This window comes from Crotalus tigris, unplaced genomic scaffold, assembly GCF_016545835.1.
Source record: "Crotalus tigris isolate CLP2741 ecotype Arizona unplaced genomic scaffold, ASM1654583v1 scf7180000017694.5664430, whole genome shotgun sequence".
Classification (NCBI taxonomy): domain Eukaryota; kingdom Metazoa; phylum Chordata; class Lepidosauria; order Squamata; family Viperidae; genus Crotalus; species Crotalus tigris.
Genome location: NW_024096572.1, coordinates 3,922,501 through 3,949,658, shown reverse-complemented (window position 1 = coordinate 3,949,658; position 27,158 = coordinate 3,922,501). Strand labels below are relative to the sequence as shown.

The window sequence follows — 27,158 nt, the reverse complement described above, 5'->3', positions numbered from 1 at the left end:
GCTGTGTGGCAACTAATATAACTTAATATAACATGTATGAGCAGAATAGTTGGTCTCGGCATAAAATGAGGAGCTGACGGAATATGCAAATGCTCTGTTAAGCATATGCCAGCATCTAAAAAGTTTGCATAAAGAATTAGGGTAACTAAATTTTACAACTTCTCTAAAAAACCCAAACACATATTAATGCAACACCTACATTATTTTAGGAAGTTATAAGAATAGTTTTTCTTACTGAAATTAGCAAATATGGGAGCGATCTAGAAGAACATTCTTGTTCTGTAAAACAATGATGTGAAAAGCAATCTTGTTTCTGTGGTTTTCTTTTTTTAAAAAAAACTTCAAATCAAGTTTCAAATCAAAAGGAGATAGTCAGGCCAGAATAAAATTCTTAATACTACATACCTTGACTTCCTTATGTTTTATATATTAGGTTTTAAAAATAAATAAGGTGCTAGAACTGTCAACAAGCATCTTTCCTGAAAGGGGATGACCTATGTTATTTATTCAAAGGAACAGGATACTGTTCTTAAAAGCAAAGCCATGAAACTGGAAGAGACTTAAGCCTAGCTACTATCCTGATCTGCCAGCTATGCCTCCATGTTCATCCTCCATAGATTTACTTATATCATCTATAATCTTCAAATCTTGAGGTATTTAATTGACTTGTTTAATAAACTAGGGCTTCTTTAAAACATGATTCCAGGATTACACATACCGTCAAGTCACAAATCTGCTAATGTGAAACAGAATCCTGGTTTATTTGTTCTCCCAGCACCGTGGGAAGATGGGAGAGAAAACTCTTTATTTACTAACATAATTTTTTATGCTGCCAAGCTCCCAAGACTCCTGGCAGTTTTTCAAAGGTGTTAAAAGTGTCAACATGTTTTCTTTTAGAGCTTTTTCTGCTTTTCTGCAAATGGTGCTAAACTATACTTTGTTGTTATTTATTTATTTGTTCAAATTCTCTTCTGCCTTTATTCCATTTATAATTCTTCCTCCTCACTTTCTCCACAACAACAACTTTGTAAGATAGGTTGGATTGAATGAGAGGGACTGACCCAAAGTCACCCAATGAGCTTCAAGGCTGGAGGTAGATTTGGGCCTGTATCTTCAATACTTTAACCACTACTTCACATTGTCTCTCACTTGGTGCTAGGTTTAAATGTGAAGTATAATATAATATAGTATAATATATTGTTAGTATAATATAGCAATAAAAAAGGAAAAATCTAAACGTAGAGAATTCTTACAAAAATGGCTGTAGTTCTAGAAAACAAAATTATGAGGGGAAACTAGAAGTGGGATTTCCAGGAAGAATGGCATTGTATCCCTTTCCAAAGACAATGATGTTGAAGTCTAAAATATATGTGACCATAATTGTATAAACTGTACAGTATAAGTCTTTGTAGGAAGCATTTCAAAAGCTAACAAATGACTGCATAGTAGACCTATGTCAACACTGTGCTGTACTGATACAATGCAAAAATAATACTTACAGATTACAGTTTCAGACTTTAAATACCTTAAATTAATTTCCTCCTTTCCTCTTCACTCTTTGTGGCAGTGAAACGTTTTGAGATACAAATATTACTTAGGCCTGACTACATGGTGTTACCATTTTCTTGAACTTAAAGCTATGTTACAGGTTGGAAGGCTGATAGACCATTCTGAGCTCCTTAGAAATGAATCAGGATAAAAATACAATTAAAAAATTAACATAAAAAAGAAAGAAGAAGAAAAAATAAGTTGGCAATTTTTATAGTTATATGCATCTCTATGTCTACAAGAACACAAGAGCAGTATGTTTCAACCTCAGCAACTTTAAGAAGTATGGATTTCAACTCCCAGAATTCCCCAGCAAGCATGTTGGTTGGGGAATTCTGGGAGTTGAAGTTCACACCTCTTTAAAATTGCTGAGGTTGAGAAATGTTGCTTTAGGCAGAGGTGGGGAATGATGGCCCCTTTATGACATGCTGGCTGAGGAATTCTGGGAGTTGAAGTCCACAAGTCATAAAAAGGGCCATTGTTCTCCACTCCTGCTTTAGAATGTGAGATCACTGTGATAGATAATTTTATATTGAAAACAACTTTTAAAGAGCAGCCTCTCTCTATCTATATATATTTCAGAAAAGGTTTTAATGCTGGGCTTGTACACAGTCTGAAGTGCTTCTCCTAACTAATATGAACAGAACAGAACAGAACAGAACAGAATAGAATAGAATAGAATAAACAGTGTTTCCCAAACTTGACAATTTTAAGGCATGAGGACTTCAACTCCCAGAATGGCTGTGGAATTCTGGGAGTTGAAGTCCACATGCCTTAAAATTGTCAAGTTTGGGAAACACTGGAATAGAATAACAGAGTTGGAAGGGACCTAATGTAGATCATCTACTCAACTCCCTGCTCAAGCAGGAGTCCCTACACCATTTCTGACAAATGGCAGTCCAGTCTCTTCTTGAAAGCCTCCATGATGAAGCACCAACAGCATCTGAAGGCAGTCTGTTCCATTGGTTGATTGTTCTCACTGTCAGGAAATTTCTCCTTATTTCCAGGTTGAATCTCTCCTTGATCAGTTTTCATTCATTATTCCTTGTCTGGCCTTCAGGTGCTTTGGAAAATAGGTTGATCCCCTCCTCTCTGTGACAGCCCCTCAAATATTGGAACACTGCTATCATGTCTCCCCTGGTTCTTCTCTTCACTAGACTAGCCATGCCCAGTTCCTGTAACCGTTCTTCATATGTTTTAGCCTCTAGTCCCTTAATCATGTTTGTTGCTCTTCTCTGCACTTTTTCTAAGGTCTCAACATCTTTTTTATAGTGTGGAGATCAAAATTGGTTGCAGTATTCTAGGTGTTACTATTAATTAATATTATTAATATTAGTATCCTAATATTAAAAATGTATACAGGCTGCTCTTCTTCTGTTTCAAATACTTTTAGCAGAAGAGCACATTTCTGCCCTCACATTTTGTGCTCGCTTTTACTATCCACAGTTGACCATAGGTTCAGTGTATTAATTTGACCAGGTTGCATGGAAAACTGCCAGTGTTAAATAGGATTTTGAACCCCTTATGTGAACTCTTTGACAAGGACAGATATATTTCGTGTTCATGTGTCTATTTGTGGACTTTATGGACAAGGGTCTTTGGTTTCGTAGAATTAAACTGCAGCTCGCTGTTATACAACTGGAAAGCTCATGTCAAGAGAAAATGTGAATTTGTAATCTCGCCGTTGAAGAAGAGGAGATATACCATAAAGCTTGGAAAAGTCATGCATAGAGATGAAGTGAGTTACAGCTCAGGAAAGCTTATGGCTTTTTAATCAAATTGGTCAGAAAATACGCTGCCAGACTTATACTGATTTTTTAGTGTATGTCACCATAGATTGCTACAGGTTGTCCACCTGCCATGCAAAAAGGCAGTGAGCCTACAATGGAGGCTCTATTTTTTTTTTTTTATCTTAGCTCACTGAACAAAGCAAAGTGGAGTTTACCACACATTTTAAAGAAGAAAGAAAAAATACGAATTTCCCCAGCATTATACCGATAGATTATTCCCAAGAAGTGTTTAAGGGCAAGAGAAGGCAGAATATGATTCCTTAAGAAATCAGGAAAAACAGTTTTGAATCTGTTGTGGAATTGGAAGCTATAGAGAAAATGCCCTAAGTAAAACAAGATATTTGATTTAAGTACAGGTAATCCTCAACTTACAACAGTTCATTTAGTGACCATTCAAAATTACAGTGGCACTAAAAAAAGTGACTTTTTCACACTTATGCCCATTGCAGCATCCCCCATGGTCACGTGATCAAAATTCGGACGCTTGGCAACTGGCAGGTGCTTATGAAGGTTGCAGTGTCCTGGGGCGGGGTTAATGTGATCACCTTTTGTGGCCTTCTGACAAGCAAAATCCAGGGGAAGCCAGATTCACTTAACAACCACGTTACTAACTTAACAACTGCAGTGATTCATTTAACAACTATGGTAAGAAAGGTCATAAAACGGGGATAAAATCACTTCACAAATGTTTCACTTAGCAACAGAAATTTTGGGCTCAGTTGTGGTCATAAGTTGAGGACAGCCTCTATTATAAAGGACAACAATTTTGGCTCAGTCCAGGCGTTCCTGCAGATTGTTCATTTAATGAAAAAACCAACATCTAGTTGCTATTTTCTTCTCATCGTCTATTACAACAATATGACCTCCCATTTTCATTTTGCCTGCAATGTGCTGTAATGTCCTAGCCATCTCTCATAACAAACTGCTATTTGGACATTTTGGAGAAGAGATTTATTTCATGTGGGCTTAGTGTGATGTGTGAACACACCTGTTATGAATGTGCAAACCTGGACGCCATGACTGCTTCAACAAATCATAATAAACAAATACCAGTTTAGCAAGTGTGAATCAGTCAAAAATCTGAGAGGGAAGACTGAATGTACATGTCTGGCATGTCGGAAGGATCCTCTGAATGCAGGTACTCTGATTACCACGATGTAATATAAGTAGAAGTAAATTAGTTCAAGGAGAAATTCCAAACATCTCTGGAGAGACAGATTTTAGCATCTGGCATTTAGTATAAAGTTTTATTTGCCTGCATGCCAGCATATCACAAATTTGTGATTTAAAAAAAAACAACTTAATGACATTATTAAACATTTTTTGAAAGCCTGTATATTTGTTGCAGTGGAATCCTTCAACAATCCCCCCTCCTGATTCCATGAGACCCTTTATTTTATAATCCCTTAAAAAATAAGAGTTTGGGGTTGTGACATTTATCATTCATTGAATATATTCATAGCACTCTTTGTGTTCTAACAATATCATTGCTAAAGGGAGGTGAGCTATTCTATATCATCCGAAAACTATGGGTTAATATGACTGAAACGTGCTGGACTTTTTTTTTTCTTCCCAACTTTGCTCTGTATAAATGATTCCGCTTGTGAGAGTTTTATGTGGAATGCAGAGTGACTATAACTTCCTGAACAGATTTAAATTTAACACCAATTTAGTCACTGTAGAATTTCACTATTGGAAATAATAGTGTCCATAGGGCTTCTACAAAGTGCCAGAAATATGATCTCATATGTGGAAACAAATTTAAATGTGTTTTTCTTTTGCATATCCTTTCATATATTTTCCCCACCTATGTTTGCCTTGTATCCCAGTGTACCTCTGTTTTGTGCTAGATTTCTGAAAAACTGGCAGAATCTGTCTTTTGAATGAGGTAATAAAAATTGGCCAAATCATATATTATTATACGTTGCTACTTAAGTGGTAAAGATCATGGCTGTGCCATAAAAAGCTTACCTTGAAATGAATATGCAGTGTGAATAAAGGATAAACATTTCCTAAAATAACATGGAAACAAAACTCAGAAAGGGCTCTTACTTGAGCAGGAGATTGGATTAGAAGACTTCCAAGGTCACTTCTAACTCTATTATTCTATTCTGTTAAACCTCTGAAACGTATGTACATAAGTGTGCGTATAAGTATACACAATATAAGTTGATGCTTATAGTTATGAGAATCATCTCCAATGGCTATCTTGTACTGTAACTTCTTTGAGACTTGGAATGAGTAGATGGAATTTTTGCCTCTCTTTGTTCCGCACACCTAATATTTTCAGGTCAATCAGCTTTTGACCCACAATATTTGCCCCAATCCAACAAAAATAATATATGTATGGAGGCAAATTTCCAGGTACTAACACAGATGCTTGTTCCACATTGTTCTTTACTAGAATGGTAATAACTTTGTAAGATAGATAGGTAAGTAGGTAGGTAGGTAGGTAGGTAGGTAGGTAGACAGACAGACAGACAGACAGACAGACAGACAGGACACAGAGAGAGCGACATGGATAAATAGTTGGATTGCTTGCTACATAAGCTAATATGTACAATATTGGAAAATATCTCTCTCTGTCAAAGGAACTGCCATTCCAAGAAATAATGGATATTCTAGCAATGCTGGGTGGAGGTATTTTTGTTCATGTAAATTCTTTTTTAGAGCGGGGAGCCAATAAAGTACAGTGTGATGTTGGATAAACCAGACTGGCCAACAGTGCCTTAGTTTTGAAGCCTTTGTCCAGTCAGTAACTTTGTAGTAATCATTAACTCTCCAAATGGCTTCATAAGATGGGCGGAAAACATATATCAGCTGGAATTCCTTAGAGCAAAGAGGAGAATGACAAAATGGAAGAAAAAAAACCATAACAGTATAATAATACATTTCTTTTGTGGGAGAAAGGGGTATAATTGCAAAATTGATTGCCCAAGCTGTTTAATTTGAATGAAATGGTACTCAGCCAACACAGGACAGCTATTTATATTAGATTATTTATTCAAAACCATACTTCATGCAGTAGGAAGTGAATCCAGTATTTTGGATTTTGGTTCTATAAGTAGAACTACTGGTCTGCTGTCAAGGTATAATCCTAGATTGTTATATGTTGTATTTTCATAGTGTTTAAGATATTTAACACAAGTGTTTCTGTAATTACAAATACATTGGGAAAATTCTGCAGTGCTCAATGGCTCTCAAACTCACCTGCCAACTGTGTAGTAGCCTAGGGCTGCAATATACACAGAGAAGGAGCTGATTATCGTTGTGATGTTTTGCTTAGTAGGTTTACTTCCTTCTGTTAACATAATAATCAGACACATTTGTTTGTCTATCATTTAATTGGAAAGGTATAGATATTTTTAAAGCGCAAGGTAAATTTTATGGCAATAGGTAAATGTTTGGCATCTGTTGTCGCAGTAAAAGGGGTTGAGGAGACGTTATGGTGTCTCTAGAATCCACATGAAGTAAATCCAGTAAAATCTGATTTTTAAAGCAGTATGTTTGAGTTTGTCTCATGATAGCTGAGTAATTCACTTGCAAGTCTTACAATTTAATTCGAAGCAAGAAAGTCTGCTGGTGGATTTTCATTTTGAGTGTTAATCTCAAATAGTTGTGGGGTTTTTACTAACATTTTATCTTGCTCAGTTGTACATATTAAACCCTTTTTGTTTGCTGTAAAAAAGATGAATGGATTTCTGCTCACATTGCATTCACGGGATAGACTGCTAGCGGATTTTAACCCTTCTCCAAAAGTCACAAAAGGCCTTTTCTGCATTTCAGTAGTCAGTATTGTGGGACATGGCATTTGTTTTGTCAGTCATCCTCGCCAACTGACATACTACAGCAATCTATACACCAAGAATCATCCGGGCAATAATATCCATGATTATTCTTTAGTTCTGCAGTGCTACCCATTGGTTCAGGTTCCCAGCAATAATCATCAGGGTGGATCTTCCAGTTAACATTTTTGAAGGGGTAATATTTGAAGGGCCAATCTTTGCTCGTAATGGAACTTAGAGTGGATGCACCTTGGAAAAGTACCTAGCCAGTTCTTTTGGGATTCTCCAACAAATTTCTGCCATGTGATACTGTTAAAGTACTAATAGGCATATATCTCACCTTCTGTTACTATGAACAACAGCAAACCTGATGGACATCCTGGGCACTTAGTCTTCATTGTGCTTCTGAATGGAAGCTTTAGCCTCCTATGCATTGGCCCTTGCTTTAGAGCTACCCAGGAATATGTGCTGTGCTTTTGGGGTTTTCAGCCTAGTGCAGGGGTGTCAAACTCAATTTCATTGAGGGCCTCATCGGCATTGCGGTTGCCCTCAGGGAGCTGGGTGGGTGTGGCCAGGGTGGGTGCGGCCTACTGAGTGGGCATGGATGGAGTGGGTGTGGCCTACTGAATGGGCGTGGCCAGCTCTACATCATTCCTGTCAAGGGTGCCTGTGGGGGCCTGGGCAAGAGTGGGATAGATCTGAGGGTCTCTGGCAGAAGGGGGTGGGACCAGAGCAAGTGCCAAGGCATGGTCCACTGGAAGAGCCTCACTGTTCCTCTCAGGCCATGTGGGGGGCGGCTTATGGAGCTAAGACTGAATGTGTTTCAGCATAGATGGCCACCACAAAATTGTACATTGGCTCCCTCCCGGCCGGCCTGGGCCAGTGCCAAGGCAGCGGGGGCCGTTCCCTCACTGTTTCCAGGAAGGCTTCGGGGGCCACATGAAACCACTTCGCAGACCACATCCGGCCCCCGGGCCTTGTGTTTGACATGTCTGGCCTAGTGTGTGACAACAGTTAGCAATCCACACTCTGTATTTAAGTTTTTACCCTCTTCTGAAAGGCACATGATCTCTCATGTTGCCTCTATTCCCAAATATGATTTCGGGGGGGGGGGGAAACAGGAGATATTATTTGAAGTATTTACCTAACAGGGAGGAAAATTCTGCATTTTTGAATAGGCTGTTCTGCAGGCCTGGTACAGAGGTGGTCCTTGATTTACAACAGTTCATTTAGTGACCATTTGAAGTTACAACAGCATTGAAAAAAAATAATTTGTGATTGTTTTTCACACTTACAACTGTTGTAGCATCCCCCATGGTTACGTGAACAAATTCAGATGCTTGGCAACTGGGTCATATTTATGATGGGGTGATGGGATCCCCTTTTGCCACTTTCTGGCAAGCAAAGTCAATGGGGAAACCAGATTCCCTTAACAAGGGTGTTACTAACTTAACAACTGCAGTGATTCACTTAACACTGAAGAGCAAGAAAGGTAGTAAAATGGGCAGAACTCACATAACAGCTGTCTCACTTAGCAACATAAATTTGGGGGTTCAATTATGGTCATAAGTCAAGGAATACAGTATTCTGCTCTGAAACAGGGCTTGACATAAAACGTTCCCCTTCACTCCAGGACAGCCTCCTGACCAGCTGTGAGACCCATGGCATATGGCAATCTGATGTAGGTTGCTTGTTGGGAAGCCCCCTCCCTTCCAGAAATGGCCATATTTGGAGAAAAGAAGAATGGTTTTTTTAAAAAAAAAACAGGAAAGAAAAGAAATCCATTTGCCTTGTTTCTTGTGGCAGAGCTAAGGGGTAAGATTGATGTACAGGACGGGGTCTAAAAGCTGTTGTCAAAGGAGCAGACGCACATACAGAAACAGCGGTAAGGCTGACACATAAATCACCTAAGCACTACTAAATCCCCCAAGGCATTCCCATTAAGTGGAATTCTATCCCTATTAGGCAGCAGTCATTGCTATTAAGTATCATTAGGTTTAAATCTGCCCCCAGAAAGAGGGCAGATTGGTGTGGGGAGTTTCTCCCCCAGTGATGACCTCAGGCCTGGATGCTTAGCAGATCTCCCAGTTTATCCTTCCTCCTCCCCATATCATTTCATGGCGGCCATGGAGAGCGCAGGATAGAACGTATCTGCTCCCAGTAGATTGCATTTAGGTTAAAAATGCATTTTTGCTCAGCATCCCCATGTTCCAGGCAAGGTGAATGACATTCAATGCTGCATGTTAAACAGTAGTCCCAAACTCGTATTTTTATCTCTTTCCCTCCCCCATAAAATACATTCCCATCATAAATGCCTTGCACACCATGGAGACTAGAGCATGGTTTCTCCTTTCTTCTGCTTCTTTACACGAAAGGAAAAAAGTCTATGTATTGTGGGCAAATGGATTAACATTTCACTAAGGTTATTTTCATTTGCAGTTCACTTGAACAGCAGGTGAGAACTAATCCTGAAAAGACAAAAGAATCACTTTCAAAACCTTTCCTGCATGGGCCCCTTTCCATGTTTACTTCTGTCCATGGTCTGCATGAAGATGATCCAGAGCAAGCCAGTCACATTTTCCAGCTCCTGCTAGTATTAGGAGTTCTGTGTTATTCTGATCCAGGGTTTTCATTGCAATGTGTGGCAATCATGTGTTTCAATGAGCACATGATTTTTCATAGTATTAGCAATTGGAAGTTGATTCTCACAGTTTGAGAATCTCTCATTTTAACGTAAGTAGGCGTTGCATGTAAGTAAAAGTCACTAAGCTTTTAAAAATGTTTTTGGTTTCTAATCAGTGTATATTATGACAACCATTACTACCTATACTAAATAGGATGAATAAATTCTATGTTCTTGAGAGACAAGCTTTTGTCACTTACTCTAACTGTTGTTTGAATATAGAAAATATTTTGTAGTTCAGATGTTTAATTGAGGAGTGGAGGTGGTGAGTGCATAAAAGCAATTGCAGACACATATAGGGTTTTGATGTTTTTTTTTTTAATAACCTGATATCTAGCCTTGGTTTTATTTCTGTTTCAGCATGCAGAGCATCTGTGTAAGTGAAAGTTAGAGAGAAAGAGAGACAGAAATAACTGTATAGTTTTATTCTGGTTAGAAGACTAGAGAGAGTTGATTTTTATCAACTTAACCAAGCAGGTAGGGGGTTCATTAGCAAGGCTGGGTTAAAAAAAAGAGAGAGAGAGAGAGAGAGAGAGAGAGAGAGAGAGAGGAGAGTGGGAGAGAAGAGAATGAGTATAGAAGAGTGAGAAGAACAAACAAGTCAAAGCATTTGTTCATACTGCAATCTACACATCAATTATCCTGCTGTGCTAATTACCACCTTTCCATACCCCAGGTACCTAAGCATTCACACTTACTTACTCTTTCATGCGTCTGATCAAAAAAAAAAAAAGGAAGAAATAATAATAATAGAAGTAAAGAGAAGATGAACCCAGAGGTGAAATACATCCTTAGATCTAAAAAGTCATTTTCATTTGAAGTATAACTAAAGACTGTTTTAAAGAAATGAAACATTTACAAATATTTTAATTGCAGAATATTTTGGTATCTAAAAATACACCAGACATTCTGCTGGCAGTTGGAAGGTGGTTATAAATAAAGAAAAACAATGAAGGAGAAACACACCAGCATTTGAAATAATGGTGAATATCTCAGTGTTACAAATTAAACTTAGAATTCAGCCTCAGAACTGCTTGCTCGATGCTGCTGATCACAATTAAGTGATCTTTATTTTGATGAAAACTTAGGAACTACAATCCCATTTGGCTCGTGGGCCTCCCAGTCAGGGTGCTTATTTTCTCATTTCAGAGTGAAGTTAGATTTAAAAAAAAGAAAAGAAAAGAAACCTATTTCCTGTAGCTCATTTGATACCTGGTGGGGATGCTATTCAGGTGACAAGGACACAAGCACACAGGGGGAACAGATGTGATTTACACACTCATTATCATTTGAATGAGAGTGCAGATAGGCCTGTTCAGGAGCTTCACCATCACCTGGACAGCTTTCCTTCTGATCTTTATTCCATCTGAGAGACCAGGTCCCCCGACATCTTTAAATCCTAGACCCCCAGCTGGTAACACACAGAGTTTTATGACGGTAAGCAGTCTTCTGAAGCACTAAGCACAGATGCCATTCAGAATTCTGCCTCCACCCTGCTTTCTTTTCTTTTCTTTTTTTTAATTGTATCCAGACTTAATCTGAAATGTGTGGCTGGAATGTGTGTATGCATATATGCCAGTTTAGATGGAATAATTTATTTTTTAATGGCTCCTTGGAACACAGCTTCACCTTTAAAGTTTATGTAGAGGGTGCTAATAATGCTTCTGCTTTGTGTTCCTGGCCAGGATTCCCCCCCCCCCCATGCATACTTAATGTTCAACCCAGGAGCAGCAAGCAATTAGGGAACATGGCATGGTGATAAGATATAGTTGTTATCAAACCCCAAACTGCTGATGACAATTAATAGTTCCAAATTGGGCCCAAAAGCAGAACTGTGTGGATATTCTCTGAACAATAATCTCCCAATTCCCTCCCTTTCTTTCCCAGAGCAAAGTCTTGGCTCAGTTTACATTTAATTCTTTGACATTAGCCTTGGTAAATGTTATTGATTATTGCCTAGTTGCACAATAATGTGAGAAATTGGAGTATCTTTGAAATGTATAGGGCAGTAATAACTATATCTCCAAAGTTGTAGCTGTATCTCCCAAAACATCTCCAGTGATGAAGTTTGCTCTTTGGTGTATGTTCATAGTAGGAGGAAGCTTGCCTTCAAGTCAGGACAAAAATGCAAAACAACCTTAAGTAGCTTAAACTGTGTTTTTAACCTTCCTTTATCTGAGGCAAGCTGACAATTTGGGTGAGTAACCAAAGTGAAGGTAGTTTGTGTGAGAACAATTGATGAAAGGTTTCCTCAATTTTAATTAGGCATTGTATGAAATGCAAATATATATATATATATATATATATATATATATATATATATATATATATATATATATATACACACACACACAAGCAGGTGTTCATTTTATTTCTCATCTAGCATTAACAGTTAAAGAAAACAATTGCTATCAAATTACTTTGTTACAATCCATAATTGCAACTCAGGTTATGCTTAGCTGTTATTAACAGAATGTACAGTATAAGTTCTGGCATGTAATATGTTATTGTAGCATTATAATTAATCTTACAGGAAGTATAATAAATTTACAGTATCAGATTGAAGCAATATTGTATATAGATTTATTAATGCTTTTAATCAGTTCTGGCAAAATTAATTTTACTCTGATTGCTTACATTGGAATTTGCATATACGTAGTGAAAGTAATTTATTTTTTATGGATTCCTTTTTTAAAAATAAAATAGGGCATATGGCCCTGTAGTTAAAAACTTTGCTGATTCTTTATCTAAAATTCCCAAGCATTTGAAAAAAAAAAGCAGGTTTCAAGAAATTTTAGATCACAATCCAGTGATTTATTTCAGCACTATATGAGGAAACATCCGTTGTTCCGATTATCAACAAGATTCTTTTCTTTCTTACACACACCTTTGAGAGCTCTGCATTTGTTGACTTCCTTACAATTTTATCACAAGCTTACTGCATGAACAAAATAAATGATAAAAAAAATTACATTTATTTCCTCAAAAAAAAAAAAGTAACACAAGCATTCAAGGGAGTTTCAGTGTGGAGATACATGAAATTTCCCTGGAGGTGTAAATTTATCACTACATACCAGCAGAAGGAGCTTGTGGGAGGAAGAGACTGAATTTTATCATTTTTGTCATACTAAAACTCCTGTTAAATCTTGGTTGCAGAAGCAATATGTTAAAAAAAGTTAAAATGAAACAGGTAGCAGTCCAACATGTTGATGAACTCAGTCTTTTGTCTTGAGTAGAAAGGGAGCAGATCTTCATACCCTATCTCTAATGTTTCATTCTAATGAAAATACTATACAATATATAATCAGTTATCTGCAACAAATATTATGTTATCTGTTCTTGCTTTACAATGTAGTGCTATGTGTGGGTCAAACTACATTTTGCCTTAAGATTTAGTTAGCATTTATGTTGCTGTTGTAGCTTGGGGAAGCTGTGACCATTCAGATATTGCTGAACTATAACTCTCACTATAACACAGTAGTGAGAAATACTAGAAGTTGTAGTCCACCATTATCTGGAGGTCTACTTATCTAGATTTGCTAGATAAATAGAGGAAATTTGATCCAGGTAGAAATGTTGCAATCCTAACATCTGCAATTGATATAGATAAATATTATCCATAAGACATGAAAAGATTTTTTTTAATTCACCCATTCTTGGGAAAGGTATATTGTACAACTGTAGTTTTCATCAAGGATGAGTACATGTCTTCCGTTTAAAAAAAATGAAGTAACATGAATACTTTTATCTCCTACAAAGGCCTTTGCATTCCACTGTATCTTAATTGCAATGTAGGTTCTGTACTTTGTGCTGAGATTTGTGATAAGTATTCAGAGACTGTATAAACTTCTGAATAACTTTTACTGAGCCAAAGGATTTCCTTAAAACATGTTTTAGTATCATTTTGTGCAGCATTATTCTGTTCTAAAAGATAATGTGTTATCAATCCCTCATAAGATAGTTTCAACCAGGGAAAGGATAACATTTGTAGTTGCCTTCGAAGTCCACTTTTTGTTGTTGTTGCTTAAGGTCTAGGCCATAGATCATGGGGTTGTCAGCAAACAGATAATCTTGATGACTAAACCAAAGCCTGCAAAAAGGGAGGGGGAAGTGTTCAACTTCTGTCAGAAGAAACACTAAGGGAGGCCTTGGATCGTAAATGATAACTGCAAGTCTCAGGAAAGGAATAGCACTTTTAAAAACATAAGGCTATTTGTTAATTTCAGATTGGCAGCAATTCAGCATCAGGAACAGAACTTTTTCATTCTTGTGTTGGATGTTATGACATTTTAAAGTTTCCAGTGTTTTGCCTTAATCTCTTAAGAAATGAATATTGGCCTTAATTTCACCAGTACATACATAAAGCCAAGAACTGAAATAAATGTTTGAAATATGCATAAGTCCTGGCAAACAGCACTTCTTAGAACTGATACTACAAATTGAGCAATGTCAATAAAGTGATGCACTGAGACTAAAAACCTGAATCTATAGTGTGGTTACTGGTGCTGCAAAAATCCAAGGTACCGTTGTTAAAGAGCCAGTGTGGTATAGTGGTGAAGGCATCAGACTAGAAACTAGGAGATTTTGAGTTCTAGTCACACCTTGGGCACAAAGCCAGCTGGGTGACCCTGGACCAGTCACACCTTCTGAGCCATAGGAAGGAGACAATAGCAGACCACTTCTGAAAAACTTTGCCAAGTCTGTTGGAATTAATCCAGGCAGTCACTAAGAATCAACAATAACTCAAAGGTGTGTGCATGAGAGAGACCAGACAGAGGAAAGGAAGAGGGTGAAAGAGAAACAGAGAGAGAGAGAGAGAGAGAGAGAGAGAGAGAGAGAGAGAGAGAGAGAGAGAGAGAGAGAGAGAGAGAGAGAGAGAGAGAGAGAGAGAGAGAATAATTATATGTATTTTGGAAAGTGTTTATTATTTTGATGCTCAAATTTTAGCAAGCTTAGGTTCTGGCCAATAACACCATCTTTAAAATGAACCAAAACTCAAATTCCAAGAAACACATATTCAATTCATTCGACACATAATCTTCAACAATTTTCTACAATTAAATGACACCTTCTGCCTCAAAGGTTTACTGGAAGAGAAACATTTCCCATGTCTTGCAAAATGTTAATAGCTAAATATTAGGAGGGCCTGATGATTTGTAGTTTTGATGGTCTAAGATTGGAGACCATAGTTTAGAAATGGTTTCCCTACCTCTCTCTTTAAGTGAAAGACAGGGAACGTTTTGAACAGGCCTTTCTGATAAGATAATTTAGAGATCAGACACAGACTTATCTGTGTCATTGGGGTTGTTGCAAGTATGTATAACATCCAGATCAAGTAGAGTTGCAACTGGAATGTGCTGCTTAAACATTGTGGGTGTGGTGAAAAAAGGGAAAGTTTGTAAATTGTTGGCCACTACAGGACCCTACAACACACACATACACACACACATTATTTACAACTATTAAAATGAATATAGCCTTCCAAACCAAATCCTCATGGAACTAAAATAAAAAAGAACCAGAAGTATTTACTATCTCCCCAAAGCTTTGATGAGCACAAAGAAAGATAGGCCACAGAGAAATAAATTCTGAAAAAAGGCTAACATTGGGGCAATATTCAGGAAGGGGGGGGAGGGAGGAAATCTACTAAAATTGTCTGTAAATCCAGCCAAATATTAGAAAGTGTTAAGAGAACAGTAACCCAGCCAGCAGCCTTTTCTCATTGTAATGTTTACCTATCTGAGTAAGTCCATTAGTGGATTCAGAAGCCTTAACTATCTTTAGCCTTAACATATCTTGCATACAACAAAAACAAAAATAAAAAAACCCAAACCCCTGAATGTATGGAAAATGAAGGTGTGTGTGTGCGCGTACAAACACACATATACACAAAACCTCTCCCCAAAGTGTATCAAACCCATTTTGGATAATAGCATTCATAAATTCATTTTGTTGAGAAATGACCTGCAACAACCCCCTTTTTTTATTATTCAAAGCAAAAGCATTTCAAAAGTTGAAAATGCTTCCTTGCAGCTAATTTTTATAAAGAAAAAGAAAGAGGCATTTTATGCATATGAAAAAATGTTGGTACCTTTGACAAGTTTAAAATGTGTGAATGTTAGAAATAAAGTTGCAGGTTTTCTTTGATTTTATTTTTAAACATTGGCAGAGTTGGCAGGAGAGACACGTAGCCTTTCAAAGTTCTTATGGTGAAGAGAAAGATTCTGAATAAAACAATTTTATGTGATTTTGCAGGTGGTTTGAGCTATCATTTTATATGTACGTTTGTGCCACTGCCTCATTGGAATGTTCATATAATACTGACCTAATTATGCATAGAAAAAGATAAGCCATTTACTTGATTCATTTCTTCTTTTTAAATCAAGAAAGGAACAAAAAGGCTCCTATTTTCTGAAAGAAATTGTTCGCTTTTATTGCAGAAAAGTAGCAGCTTGTGCAGAACTAGAACTGTAACAATTTTATATTCCAAAGGTTTTGTGTGTATTCGGTTAGTTACAGTAATTATACCCAATAACTGACAGCCAAAATCACGTAGGAGAAAGCAAAGGCTGTTTTCTCACACAGGCCCTGCTGCAGAACATCTGCTGAGAGATTTGCATATTAATTAACCCATATTAACTCTAATTATTCTGGGAAATTATCAAATAAATTGAATTTTCTAATTTTAACCTTTCTTTTACTTGACGCGTGTCGAGGCTGAGAGGACACACCAGGCTATCTCACCTGGGCAATGAGCAAAGGAGGGTATTTTTCCGGCCTGCCCCCCCCTTTCCCCCTCCTTTAAACCTGGGGTGGCCTGGGGAGCTTTTGTGTGCCTTGTGCTTTTTTTGGCTTCCGTGCTTAGTGGGGTCTCCATGCATTTGTTACGAAATGGAACATGTGTGCATGTGGGCACAGATGGTGGATTTATACAGGGGTGAGGAAAGGTGGTACCTCGAACAGTTGAGCAAATCTTAAGGTTTTTTCCCCCTCCCCCTCCCTCCTTTTTCCCAGCCTTTAGTTCAGGCCTGAGCAAATAAATGGGAGTTTAATTCAATTAAACCCAGGCTTTAGTCAGTGCCTCATGACAGAAATTATTCAATATTTTCCCTTCACATTGTTTGGTTTACACATCAGTGACTGCCTAGCTTTTGTATTCTGTTTAGAGTGGCCGTAATGTGTTGAGCTTTTGTGTCTGCCATGTCACTGTCCCTTTCAGCGTTGTCTGGTTTTGTCAATTGTGAGGTGGAAGGATGCTATTTTTGAAAACAGCAGTTTAGTGGGTTAGGATTAGGGGCTGGACTAGCAAGCACAGGAGGCCTGTATTGATTTTTTTAAAAAAAAATCTTTTTGTTTGTTTTTAAATCCATTTTCTACAGGAGGTTGACTTTTAAGCCATAGAATAAGCCAAGAATTTTGAAGCAGGGAATAATAAAAAACGATAAACAGCCATTTGCATGACTGTTGTGGGGAGGAGGCTGAAGCCAGACAAGAATGAAAGCTTGCAAATCTTAGAAAGTCTGAGGTGACAGTATGGACTGGGATCTATGCCTGACAAAAGTGATGGGGCTGAAACAAAACTGCTGCTAAACTCCACACCCACAATCAACACCCACACAAGGGGATCCCCCAAACCCTTTCACACAAGCAAGCACCTCCTGCAGACCCACATAAGCCCTCATTTCCACCTTAATGCTTTCACTTTGCCCACCCCTTTGAAGAAGTTCAGGTGATCCACTGTTGTTTTTCAGGGGAAGCTGATCTTTCCCATTATTTGAGCTGATGGGAAAGGAAGCAACATATTACCTGAATTTCACATTTAATTCAGAGGGAGATCAACATCAAGAGGCTTTGGGAAGCAAAAGAAGTCACTGGCAGGCAAAGAGGCCAGCTGGAAAAAATATGGAGCTTCGGCATCTTCTGCCATGGAGGCATGACTGTTTCATTGTAAAGCCATGTTCTTTTAAGATGAATGAGATGACTACTTCTCAAGAAGGTAGGGAAATCATAACAATTAATAATAATAATTAATAATAACCACCCCCTGCAGCTAACCTGAACCTAAACTTATCTAGAAACTGAATGGGGAGTTAAATACATTAATGAAAAATGATTCAGAAATTGAACTATTAATCTTTAGGGTGGGAGAGGATAAAGTGCCAGCAGCTATGAAACTGCTAAACAAATATTAGAACATTGTTATAGCTTTTGGACATGTATGAATGTTATGAAAAAGACAAACTCTTTTTTTTCCCACAACATAGTTCTTTAGAAAACAGCAGGTTACTTAAATTGCACCTTGCTGCACACACTTAAAGTTAAGCCACCCTTCTAAGAAGGGTGACAGACACACTGTCTATTTAAACAAGGACACATTTTCCTTTTTTTCATCCTCGGATTTATTCAAGGTTTTGTTTCCAAGGTCTTATCTTACTATACAACATAAAAGCTTGAGACAGTCTGCCCCTTGCCATGTAATCACACCAAAACAGTTCTGATGTTCAATAGTTTAGTATTTCATTCTTCCAGATAAACAAATTACACAGCTCCTGAATAAATTACAGCAATTTTCACATTCTTCCTGACTATCCTTTAGGCATGATAATAAATACATTTTTTCTGCCTATGTTTTAAATGTTTTATCTTTCAAAAGGATTTGCAATATATATATATATATATATATATATATATATATATATATATATATATATATTGGCCATGTGTGCTAATAATGAAAAGATCTTTCTAACTGATGTTCTTCGTCTGGCATACTGGATGGGTATCATACAATTTATACAGTATAGTATTGCTAGCAAATAGATGTACAAAATATAACATATAGACATCAAACTGACATTAAACATCATTTTTCAGGATACCTTTATGGCACTCTGATTTTATGAAGGTATCATTTCTACCTCTTCATACCTACCCAGCTTTCTAGTTATCATCACTGTCGTGTATTGATTTACAATGCAATCCCATGCATATATATGTGGATATAACTTCTAGTGAAGTCAATAAGACATAGTTTTTGTTTGTGTGTGTGTATATACACACTCATGATTTTGAACTCTGTAAAGGTTATCAAGTCAGAAATTGCAAGTTTAGAAGAAGTATGGATAATAATGTATTCTTATCCTTTAAATATGAATGTTGACTCTATAACTTTCCTTTAAAGATAAAAAATGGGTTAAATAAGGTAATATTATTGTAGTTGTAATCCAAGGAAAATAAGCTATGCCAGTAACGGACCATTTCTTGTATGATGTCATCAAAGAAATGTAGGCCAATTCTTCACATGCTTTTTGAACAGTTGATAATATAGTGCTTTTTTCCTGAAGGAATTTTACTTATAAGACCAGGATTGTAGTGTGTTAAACAACTGATTATATTTTCTACCTCAGTCTGTCTTGAAGGCTTATTTTTGTCTTATTTTATTGACACACAATACAGTACTTTATCCTTACAGAAAGCATTGACAAGGAGACAATGACTTACTGAAAAGACTTTCATCAAGGGAATTTGAGCTTGAATTTTCCTATGTTGAAATAAACTCTCTGTTTAATACATCACTCAAAGTTAAATAGAAATGTTTTGTGAGTAATATATTTATAGTCTCCTCTGATCACTGCTGACTTTCTTATAAAAATGTTAGTGCTTATCCTGCTGACACCACTAACACTGATAATATTACAGAGTAAATGTGGTATCTAAAACTATCAACAGACTATGATTGTTATTATTTGTTTAAATTTATTGACTGCCCAACTGAGCTTTCTTGCTGCTCCCATTATGTAAGAATTAAGCAATTTTACTAGATTATATAGTAGATATATGTTCAGTTTCACCTTTTAAATTAAATATAGAAACAACTTGCTTATTAAAGACTGTCCAAATAAATGAGTTTATTGAGTGCAGCATAAATTATTCCCAGTCACTAGTAGATGTCAGAGACTCAAGTGGCTCAAAGTCTTTGCTATTTTGATTATTTCAATACATGGTTTAAGATTCTGCTGCTGCATATTAGCAGGATTAGCAAACTTTTGCACAACAAAGATGCCCTGTGATAGGCCTTAAGCACTCCAAAGAATCTAATATATTCTCCAGAACTTGATATATATGTTAAAATATGGATTTACCTATTAGGCCATAAGCCCTTTGGTAGACTACTTTGATCTCTCTGTCTCATGTTTTTTTGTCTTGAAGTTTCAAGTTATCCTGTTAAATTAGTGTGATATTTGTTTAGAGTTAGTAAAAGTTAGGTTATAATTTTTGGACACTAGGGGTCAATTCAGAATTCTCTATTGTTTCCGGTACTTAGAAGAATATGTGTTTTTTTACAAACAAGACAAATGATTCAAAACTATTTTGGGGTTAAGCTGTTCTTCCTACCTCAAAATGGCAAAAACAGGCATTTTTAGCAGTTGTGCTTGCAGAGGTTCAGAGAGAACAAACAATAGGTTCTAGGACTTTGCGCAGTTTGCTTATGTCTTCTAGAAGACTGAGATTAAATCCCATTCCTTATTTCTATATAGCCATGCTGTCTGAAAAATTCTGGCAGTTGACGTCCACCCATCTTAAAGCTGCTAAGGTTGAAAAATATTAAAGAGATGCAATTATAACCTTGTGTTCTTTGTTGAATTGTCTTTGGCGATCTCTTATTCAAATGAGCATAGTGTCGTGTGAATAATTTACCTAGTGATGTCTTATTAGGAAAAAAAAAGAGAAAAAAAACCTGGGTTTCCCCTCTCACAGTTCACTGGAAGATTTCTTTGTGTGATTTCTTACTGCTCTTTGGATAAGCAAAGCAGTCCACGAAGCACTGAACCAAAACAGACTCAGCAGCTAAGTAGGGAATTATTTTGCTCTTGTCCCATAAATCCACACCTTGTCAGAAAAAAAGGCTGAGTGTCTAACTGATGAGAAACAGCCATGTTCACCTGCAGCTATGTTGGGCCTTAACTCAAGTAAGCAGTGGAGCTGTTTAATTTTGAAATAATAATTCTCTTGTGGGGTTGAGCAAGGAGGTTTCTGTTAGATCCACCTAGCTGGGTGCATCAAGAGTATATCTTCCAGAATCTTCTCCAACCCATATAATTACATGGGAATCAGCATCCCTTTGCCATGTGCGATATATCAATTTGTCTTTGACCCCTAAGCAATATAACAAGGCTGCATGTTTTCTTTATACTGTTTTTTGCTCATTCCCTCAGGTTGTGGAAAATTATGGTTATTCACACCTAGAAATTCCACTGAAAGGCTTCAGAGCTTAGAAAAGAAAACAGATTTAATCATCCCCACTTAGCCACACTTTCTCCTAATTTACTTTGGATATCTTGGGATATCTGAAAAACAAAACGTAAAGAAACGTACACTTCCAGCTTCTTCAAGTTAATTCTCAAAAGCAGGCCAAAAAATATAACCCAGATTACTGAAACACACACACAAAAAAATGCTGTATGGCTTCTCTCACACAGATCTACATTTTTAGGATAGCAATGTTTGAACACCTGGCAGCCATTTTAATGCACTTGGTAGGACTTTCTCCTGAAGCAACCTGTCCCGTATAGAGGGCCTGCCCGAAACTTGTAATAGTCGCCAAAAAAGGCAAACAGGGCTTAAGTGGGAGGGGTTATTTGGAACAATCACCTTATTGCAAGGATACCTGGTCTGCAATAAACTTTTGCCTTGCAGGTTGGAGTTAGAATTGGAGCCACTAGACAGAAATCTTCTCTATTCATAAAGTTTTTTTCCTTGCCAGAGAAATAAATAAAATAAAAGATTTAGTTCTGCAACTAACTGCTATATTCATATAATACAAGTGAAGCTTAGTAATAGACTCTATTTTATCCCTTTCTTTCAAATATCTCTCTAGTTCAATATAATATCTTTAAATATGGAGAAAGAAACAAGAATGGGTTCATTGTAGAGTAGTTTGCATGTGTTATGCTTATCTTACAAATACTCAATATTATGCAAGAATATTGTAAACAGCAAATGAATTTTATGAATCAGAATTATGGTATTTATTTTTGCAGCCAGGATTTACATGGCTAGATACTTGTTCTCCCAAATTCCCCCAAGCCTTAAGATTGCATGCAGGCTTGAGAAAATTTACTTCAGTCAATACATATATCAGACATTTTCTGCCTAAATCTCTAGATTGCTATGGCTATTAATTGATATATGTCAATTTACTGAGGAAAACAATATAAAATGTGTGTATTGAGGGGCTGGGGGTAGTTCTATATAGAGAAAAAAAACGTAACTGGCAAGGTTTCAGTTTTTATAGAGTATAGGAAAAGAATTTCATGGAAAGCTGTAACCACCTGTTACTGTATATAATGCAGCAGCTATTGGGGGGGTGTCTCTCTCTGTGTGTGTGTGTGTGTGTGTGTGTGTGTGTGTGTGTGTGTGTGTGAGAGAGAGAGAGAGAGAGAGAGAGAGAGAGAGAGAAGGAATACATAACTGTAGGATTTCCACACTAAACCTTTTTTATGTTTGATAACAGTAGAACATGTCCTATGATGATTTCAGTCCTGATAGATGCCAAGTAGTCAAAACTGCATTGTTAATTCCAAGTAGCAAATTGGGATTTATCTCATATTTAAAGAGATCATCCCCCAAATAATCTGAATGATTTATATTTCATAAAAAATAAACATGAAAGTTGGCCATCTAGGATATGGGATGTGTTAGTTCAGAAAGACTTTTAATCTATTACTCCCCCTCATCTATTTTTCTGTTATTTAATGAAAGCATCATATTTCTTTCAGCAATATTCCACTCTAATCAAAGCAGTATTTTTAACAATAGTTCACTCTGCTATAGATACTGTACCTTCAAAAGCAAATTGTATGTAGTTTTCTATCTTGAGATTAAACTTAGGTTTTTTAAAATAGTTTGAGTAAGGTTTTCACACCCAGATCAAGAAAGGAAGGCATGGTTTAGGTTTTATTATGTCAACACCCAGCACTATGGATATGGTAGATGCATTTAAGAACATACTGTATTATGAAACTCTGTCTTAAGACAAATCAAAAGTAGTCATGCATCTTCTGGGGGGGGGGGCTTTTTTCCCCTAAATGTAATCTTATCTCAGTTGTCTCCAGTGAGGTATGATAAAATCAATATAAATTTAATTCTCATTCTGATTTGTTTTTTTTACAACAATCATCTTCCTGAATAATTGACTTCCACTACTTTGAATGGTTGTTAGGTTTCTAAAATTTGTCTCCTTTCCTAAGCTGTTAGTTAGAAGAGGAAGCTCTCCTCATCTTCAGAGTAAACATTATCCTTGCTCAGCACCTTTTCCAACTATTCACACTCTGTCCATTCTTGTGACATTGCATTCAGTAAATCTGGTGAAGAGGCAAAGCTGCCAAACATCCTTTTTATAGGAGACACGACATCTCAATATAACATAATGAATTTAGCATTTCCAGTCTCATGGAGCATAATTTTAGACACTAGAGTTCCTATTAACTACTCATCCCCATTCCTGTTTTGCAAGTCTAGTCAAATAAGTGAATTCAAAAGTCTGAAATTAATCAATTCAAATGAAATAAAGCTTTTATAGTATTTTATGTTATTCCCATTTTTATCATGGTTCCTTTAACTATGTCAAATTATTATTCTCTATTGTCACTCTGATTCTGTGAAGTGGATTTGGCTTGGAAGTATGATATACTATTCAGATATTTCTTTGAAGTTAATTTAACGTAAGAAATAATCTGAAATGGAGACTCAGAGACAGAAACATCTATCTATCTATCTATCTATCTATCTATCTATCTATCTATCTATCTATCTATCTATCTATCTACCTACCTACCTACCAACCAACCAATCTACCTACCTACCTACCTACCTATCTATCTATCTATCTATCTATCTATCTATCTATCTATCTATCTATCTATCTATCTATCTATCTATCTATCTATCTACCTACCTACCTACCTATCTACCTACCAACCAATCTACCTACCTACCAACCTATCTATCTACCTATCTACCTACCTACCTACCTGCCTACCAATCTACTTACCTATCTATCTACCTATCTATCTATCTATCTATCTATCTATCTATCTATCTATCTATCTATCTATCTATCTATCTATCTATCTATCTTAGTACAGTGACTAAGTTTTTATATGGTACAAAAGTTTTCCAATCAGAAATGTATGGTTTCCACTGTGATAGAGCCTTTTGTTCATCATTCTTCCTGTACTATGAACATTTTAGACAACTATGGATCTTCTAAAATAGGCTCCTTTTAAAATATCTTAGACATTATTTCAATATTGAAAATAGCACTCATATGTGCCTTATTCTTCACTTTGATTTCATACATTACTGCACTTCAAGCTCGAGTTGAGGATTATAATGAGAGGAATACTGTAAAGTAATATACATATTTTATCCTCCAGTCCTAGACTACTTTTAGTTCTGATGGTATTAAATAACAGATACAAAACATAAAGTTGTATACTGCAAAATTATGTAAAGAAAATCACAGTTTTATTTAAAAGGAGAAACACTTTAGTTTATGCTTAATGAAACATGGGCCAAGAAAAGAAAGAGTCTTACTGAATGGAAAGACATAGAAGAATGTAGATCCATAAGTTTAACCATGCATGTAAGGAATGTTTTCTATATAACACTAATGCATTTGGCTTCCCATACCATGCCTAAACCTTGAAGATCAGAGTAATGAATGGACATGGGCTCCACCCACACACATAAAAAAAAACCAATACAGGATTACAGTTTTACTCTGCCCCCAATGCTTCTGGGAAAAGCCAACTCTTTAAAGCTTTCCAGAATGCAAGGAGGATCCAGGACTGCCAGATTTCAGAAGACAGGGACTTTGAATATGACTGTTATACAAAAAAAAACTAGAAAATATTAAAAATTTAAGCTTTACCATTGAAGAAATGAGAAGGTATAACAAAGAGATGTCAAATGTTAATCCAATCATTCTGGATCTCAATTGCCTGTCCTAAATTAATTACGGCAATAGCTAAATATGTTAAAAAAAACCTTTGTGAAAGATAAGCTTAGTTGTTCAGGATGGACACAGGAACCTACTGACATGACAGATGAAATGTTTTTATTACTCTAATTCATAAGGGGCCCTGATTTTGTGAGATCATATGAATATGTTGATTAGGCCAGCTTGATAGCATGCATCAGAGTACAAATTTGGAGGAATCAGGTCTATTAACTCCAACTACAAATAGACGTTCTCAGTGCTATGACTTACACTTAAGAGAATCTTTAATTAAAATTGTTACTTTCCCCAGCCCAGTCCCTTTTCTGCTGCTCAGTGTTGGTCATTCGTGTTGGTCATTTCCAGTGCTTTTTTTTTGTAAAAAAAAAAAAAAAGGTGCCGGAACTCACACACGTCATACAACCCACCTTGCCTACCCTACAAGGTTTACCTTTGTAGTTGAAAAAAAACCCCTTCAATTTTTAGTGTATCTAAAAGACTAGGATTTTGTTCAAATCCTTCAAAAAAAATTTTTAAAAAAATGCCCGCCCTGGTCATTTCCCATTTTAATACCAACCCTTGAAATCAGTGAAAACTTGTTTCCTGGCCTGAAGATAAAAGTTGCTATAGTTTTGTCACACAATTAAGTCTGCAGCAGATGCTTAATGGGAAATTAAAACTTCATGTGGGGGATCCACATGAACAACAAGAAGAGTTAGTGAAAAAATATTAAACAGGGTAACTTTAGGGTGAAAACATTATAAGAAAACAACAGATGAATTTCATTATTTTGAGTATTTCAGTGTTATGATCAGCCTTTTCTGCTGAATAAAATGTCATTGGTCAGCTGCTGCTGATAGGCGCAGTATAAACTAAAGGGGAAAAAAAGAAATATTTTTCTTCTCAGTAGCATAAGACCTAGTTTCGTGCTTAAATTTACTCTAAAATTAATCTCTGTGTTGATATTAGCACTTGCTTGCAATAGGGAGTTTCCTCTTTGAGAACCTTGCAGACTAAAAATACACATTACAGATAAAGCATTGCCACTTTTAAATAAAGGGTGGGATACTGTTTTTTGTTTTTGTTTTTAAGAACTCATATTCCTGTATATCTTACTATTCCCTCTGCTTCGGAATCAAATTTAAGTATCAGCTTTATATGCACTGGTAACCCCATATTACATATATAATTTTATAGAAAATGAAACTTTAATATGATTCAGCACAAAATGGGACACAATGGCAATAAGTCAGATAATCTTCATTTGCACATAGCTTGATCTCACTGACTTATCGTTGTAAGCACAGTGCCGGGTGGCAAATTTCCCTGCAATACAGTACAGTACCTGGGTGTAATTACAGGCCCATTTTGCCAGTGCGACTGTTACACAGAATTGTAATTAATTCCTCAGAAGATTACTGTGAGAATTTTGGATACCGATGCTGGTTTTGGACATTTATTACTGCTCTTTACGTGGTTTTTTGCTGTGCCTCAGAGACAGATGTAAAATTAGTGTCTATTTTGAGCCAGAAAACAGTATGTCTTACCCTTCTGTTTATTGAATTGTGGAGTAGCATTCTTGGGGTTATCACTTCTTTGTGGTTTTGAAGTAATAGCATATTTATTTTGCCAACTGAGCTGCCCCACTGGATGCGCAAACTTTTCCAGAGACTGAAGCTACTTTGACCTAATGGATCAAATTAGGATGTAGGATTGCCAAAGGTAAACGGGTTCTTGTATAAGTAGGTTTTCAGTTCTCAGTTTCATAAATTCTAATAGCAACAGTGAGTAAATCAGTCTACTATAGAAACAGAAAGATTCTGCCCAAAGCTAAGTTACTCACTATTGGTGGGAGGAGATGAAATGGTGGGATGTCCTTGTTTAAATTGGGCAAAAAGATAATGCTACAATATTGACATTTTGTTGCGTGGAAAGAAAGAATGAGGGATTGTGTTTCCAGAGAGAGGAAGGAAGGAAGGAAGGAAGGAAGGAAGGAAGGAAGGAAGGAAGGAAGGAAGGAAGGAGGGAGGGAGGGAGGGAAAATTTATTAAACATTTCATTAAGTGGTTTTGTTTTCTTCATGTAAAAGCTATTCCCTTCCAGTTAATTATTTTAGTTTAACAGTGTCAGAGGAAGGAGGGCTGATTCCTATAGCCACAACAGACAGGTATAATCAAGGGAATGGCCATCCAAAAATGAGCATGAATGAATGTGCATTTAAAGATGAAATTCAGTAAGCAAGGCAGCTATTGATATGGATTCTACATAGTTTCTATTCATTTCAGTGCAAGAGTGTATCCAATTCACAGGCAAGTTCCATTAAAAAGACTGCAAGCAGCAGGTGCTGTTAA

General features: G+C 36.6%; 1 protein-coding gene across 8 annotated transcripts in view; it reads left to right on the top strand.

The window, feature by feature from the left end:
* The window catches only part of ZEB2 (zinc finger E-box binding homeobox 2), a 173,597-nt gene that overhangs the window by 98,406 nt on the left and 48,033 nt on the right, over positions 1-27,158 (top strand). The window contains exon 1 of one of the 8 annotated variants that reach the window (XM_039338244.1): positions 17,286-17,802. The exons of the other annotated variants lie outside the window; for them this stretch is intronic. Coding sequence (XP_039194178.1) covers positions 17,589-17,802 — 214 coding nt within the window. The 5' untranslated portion in view covers positions 17,286-17,588. Of the gene's footprint in view, positions 1-17,285; positions 17,803-27,158 lie in introns of those variants that run through there. 8 annotated transcript variants of the gene reach the window in all.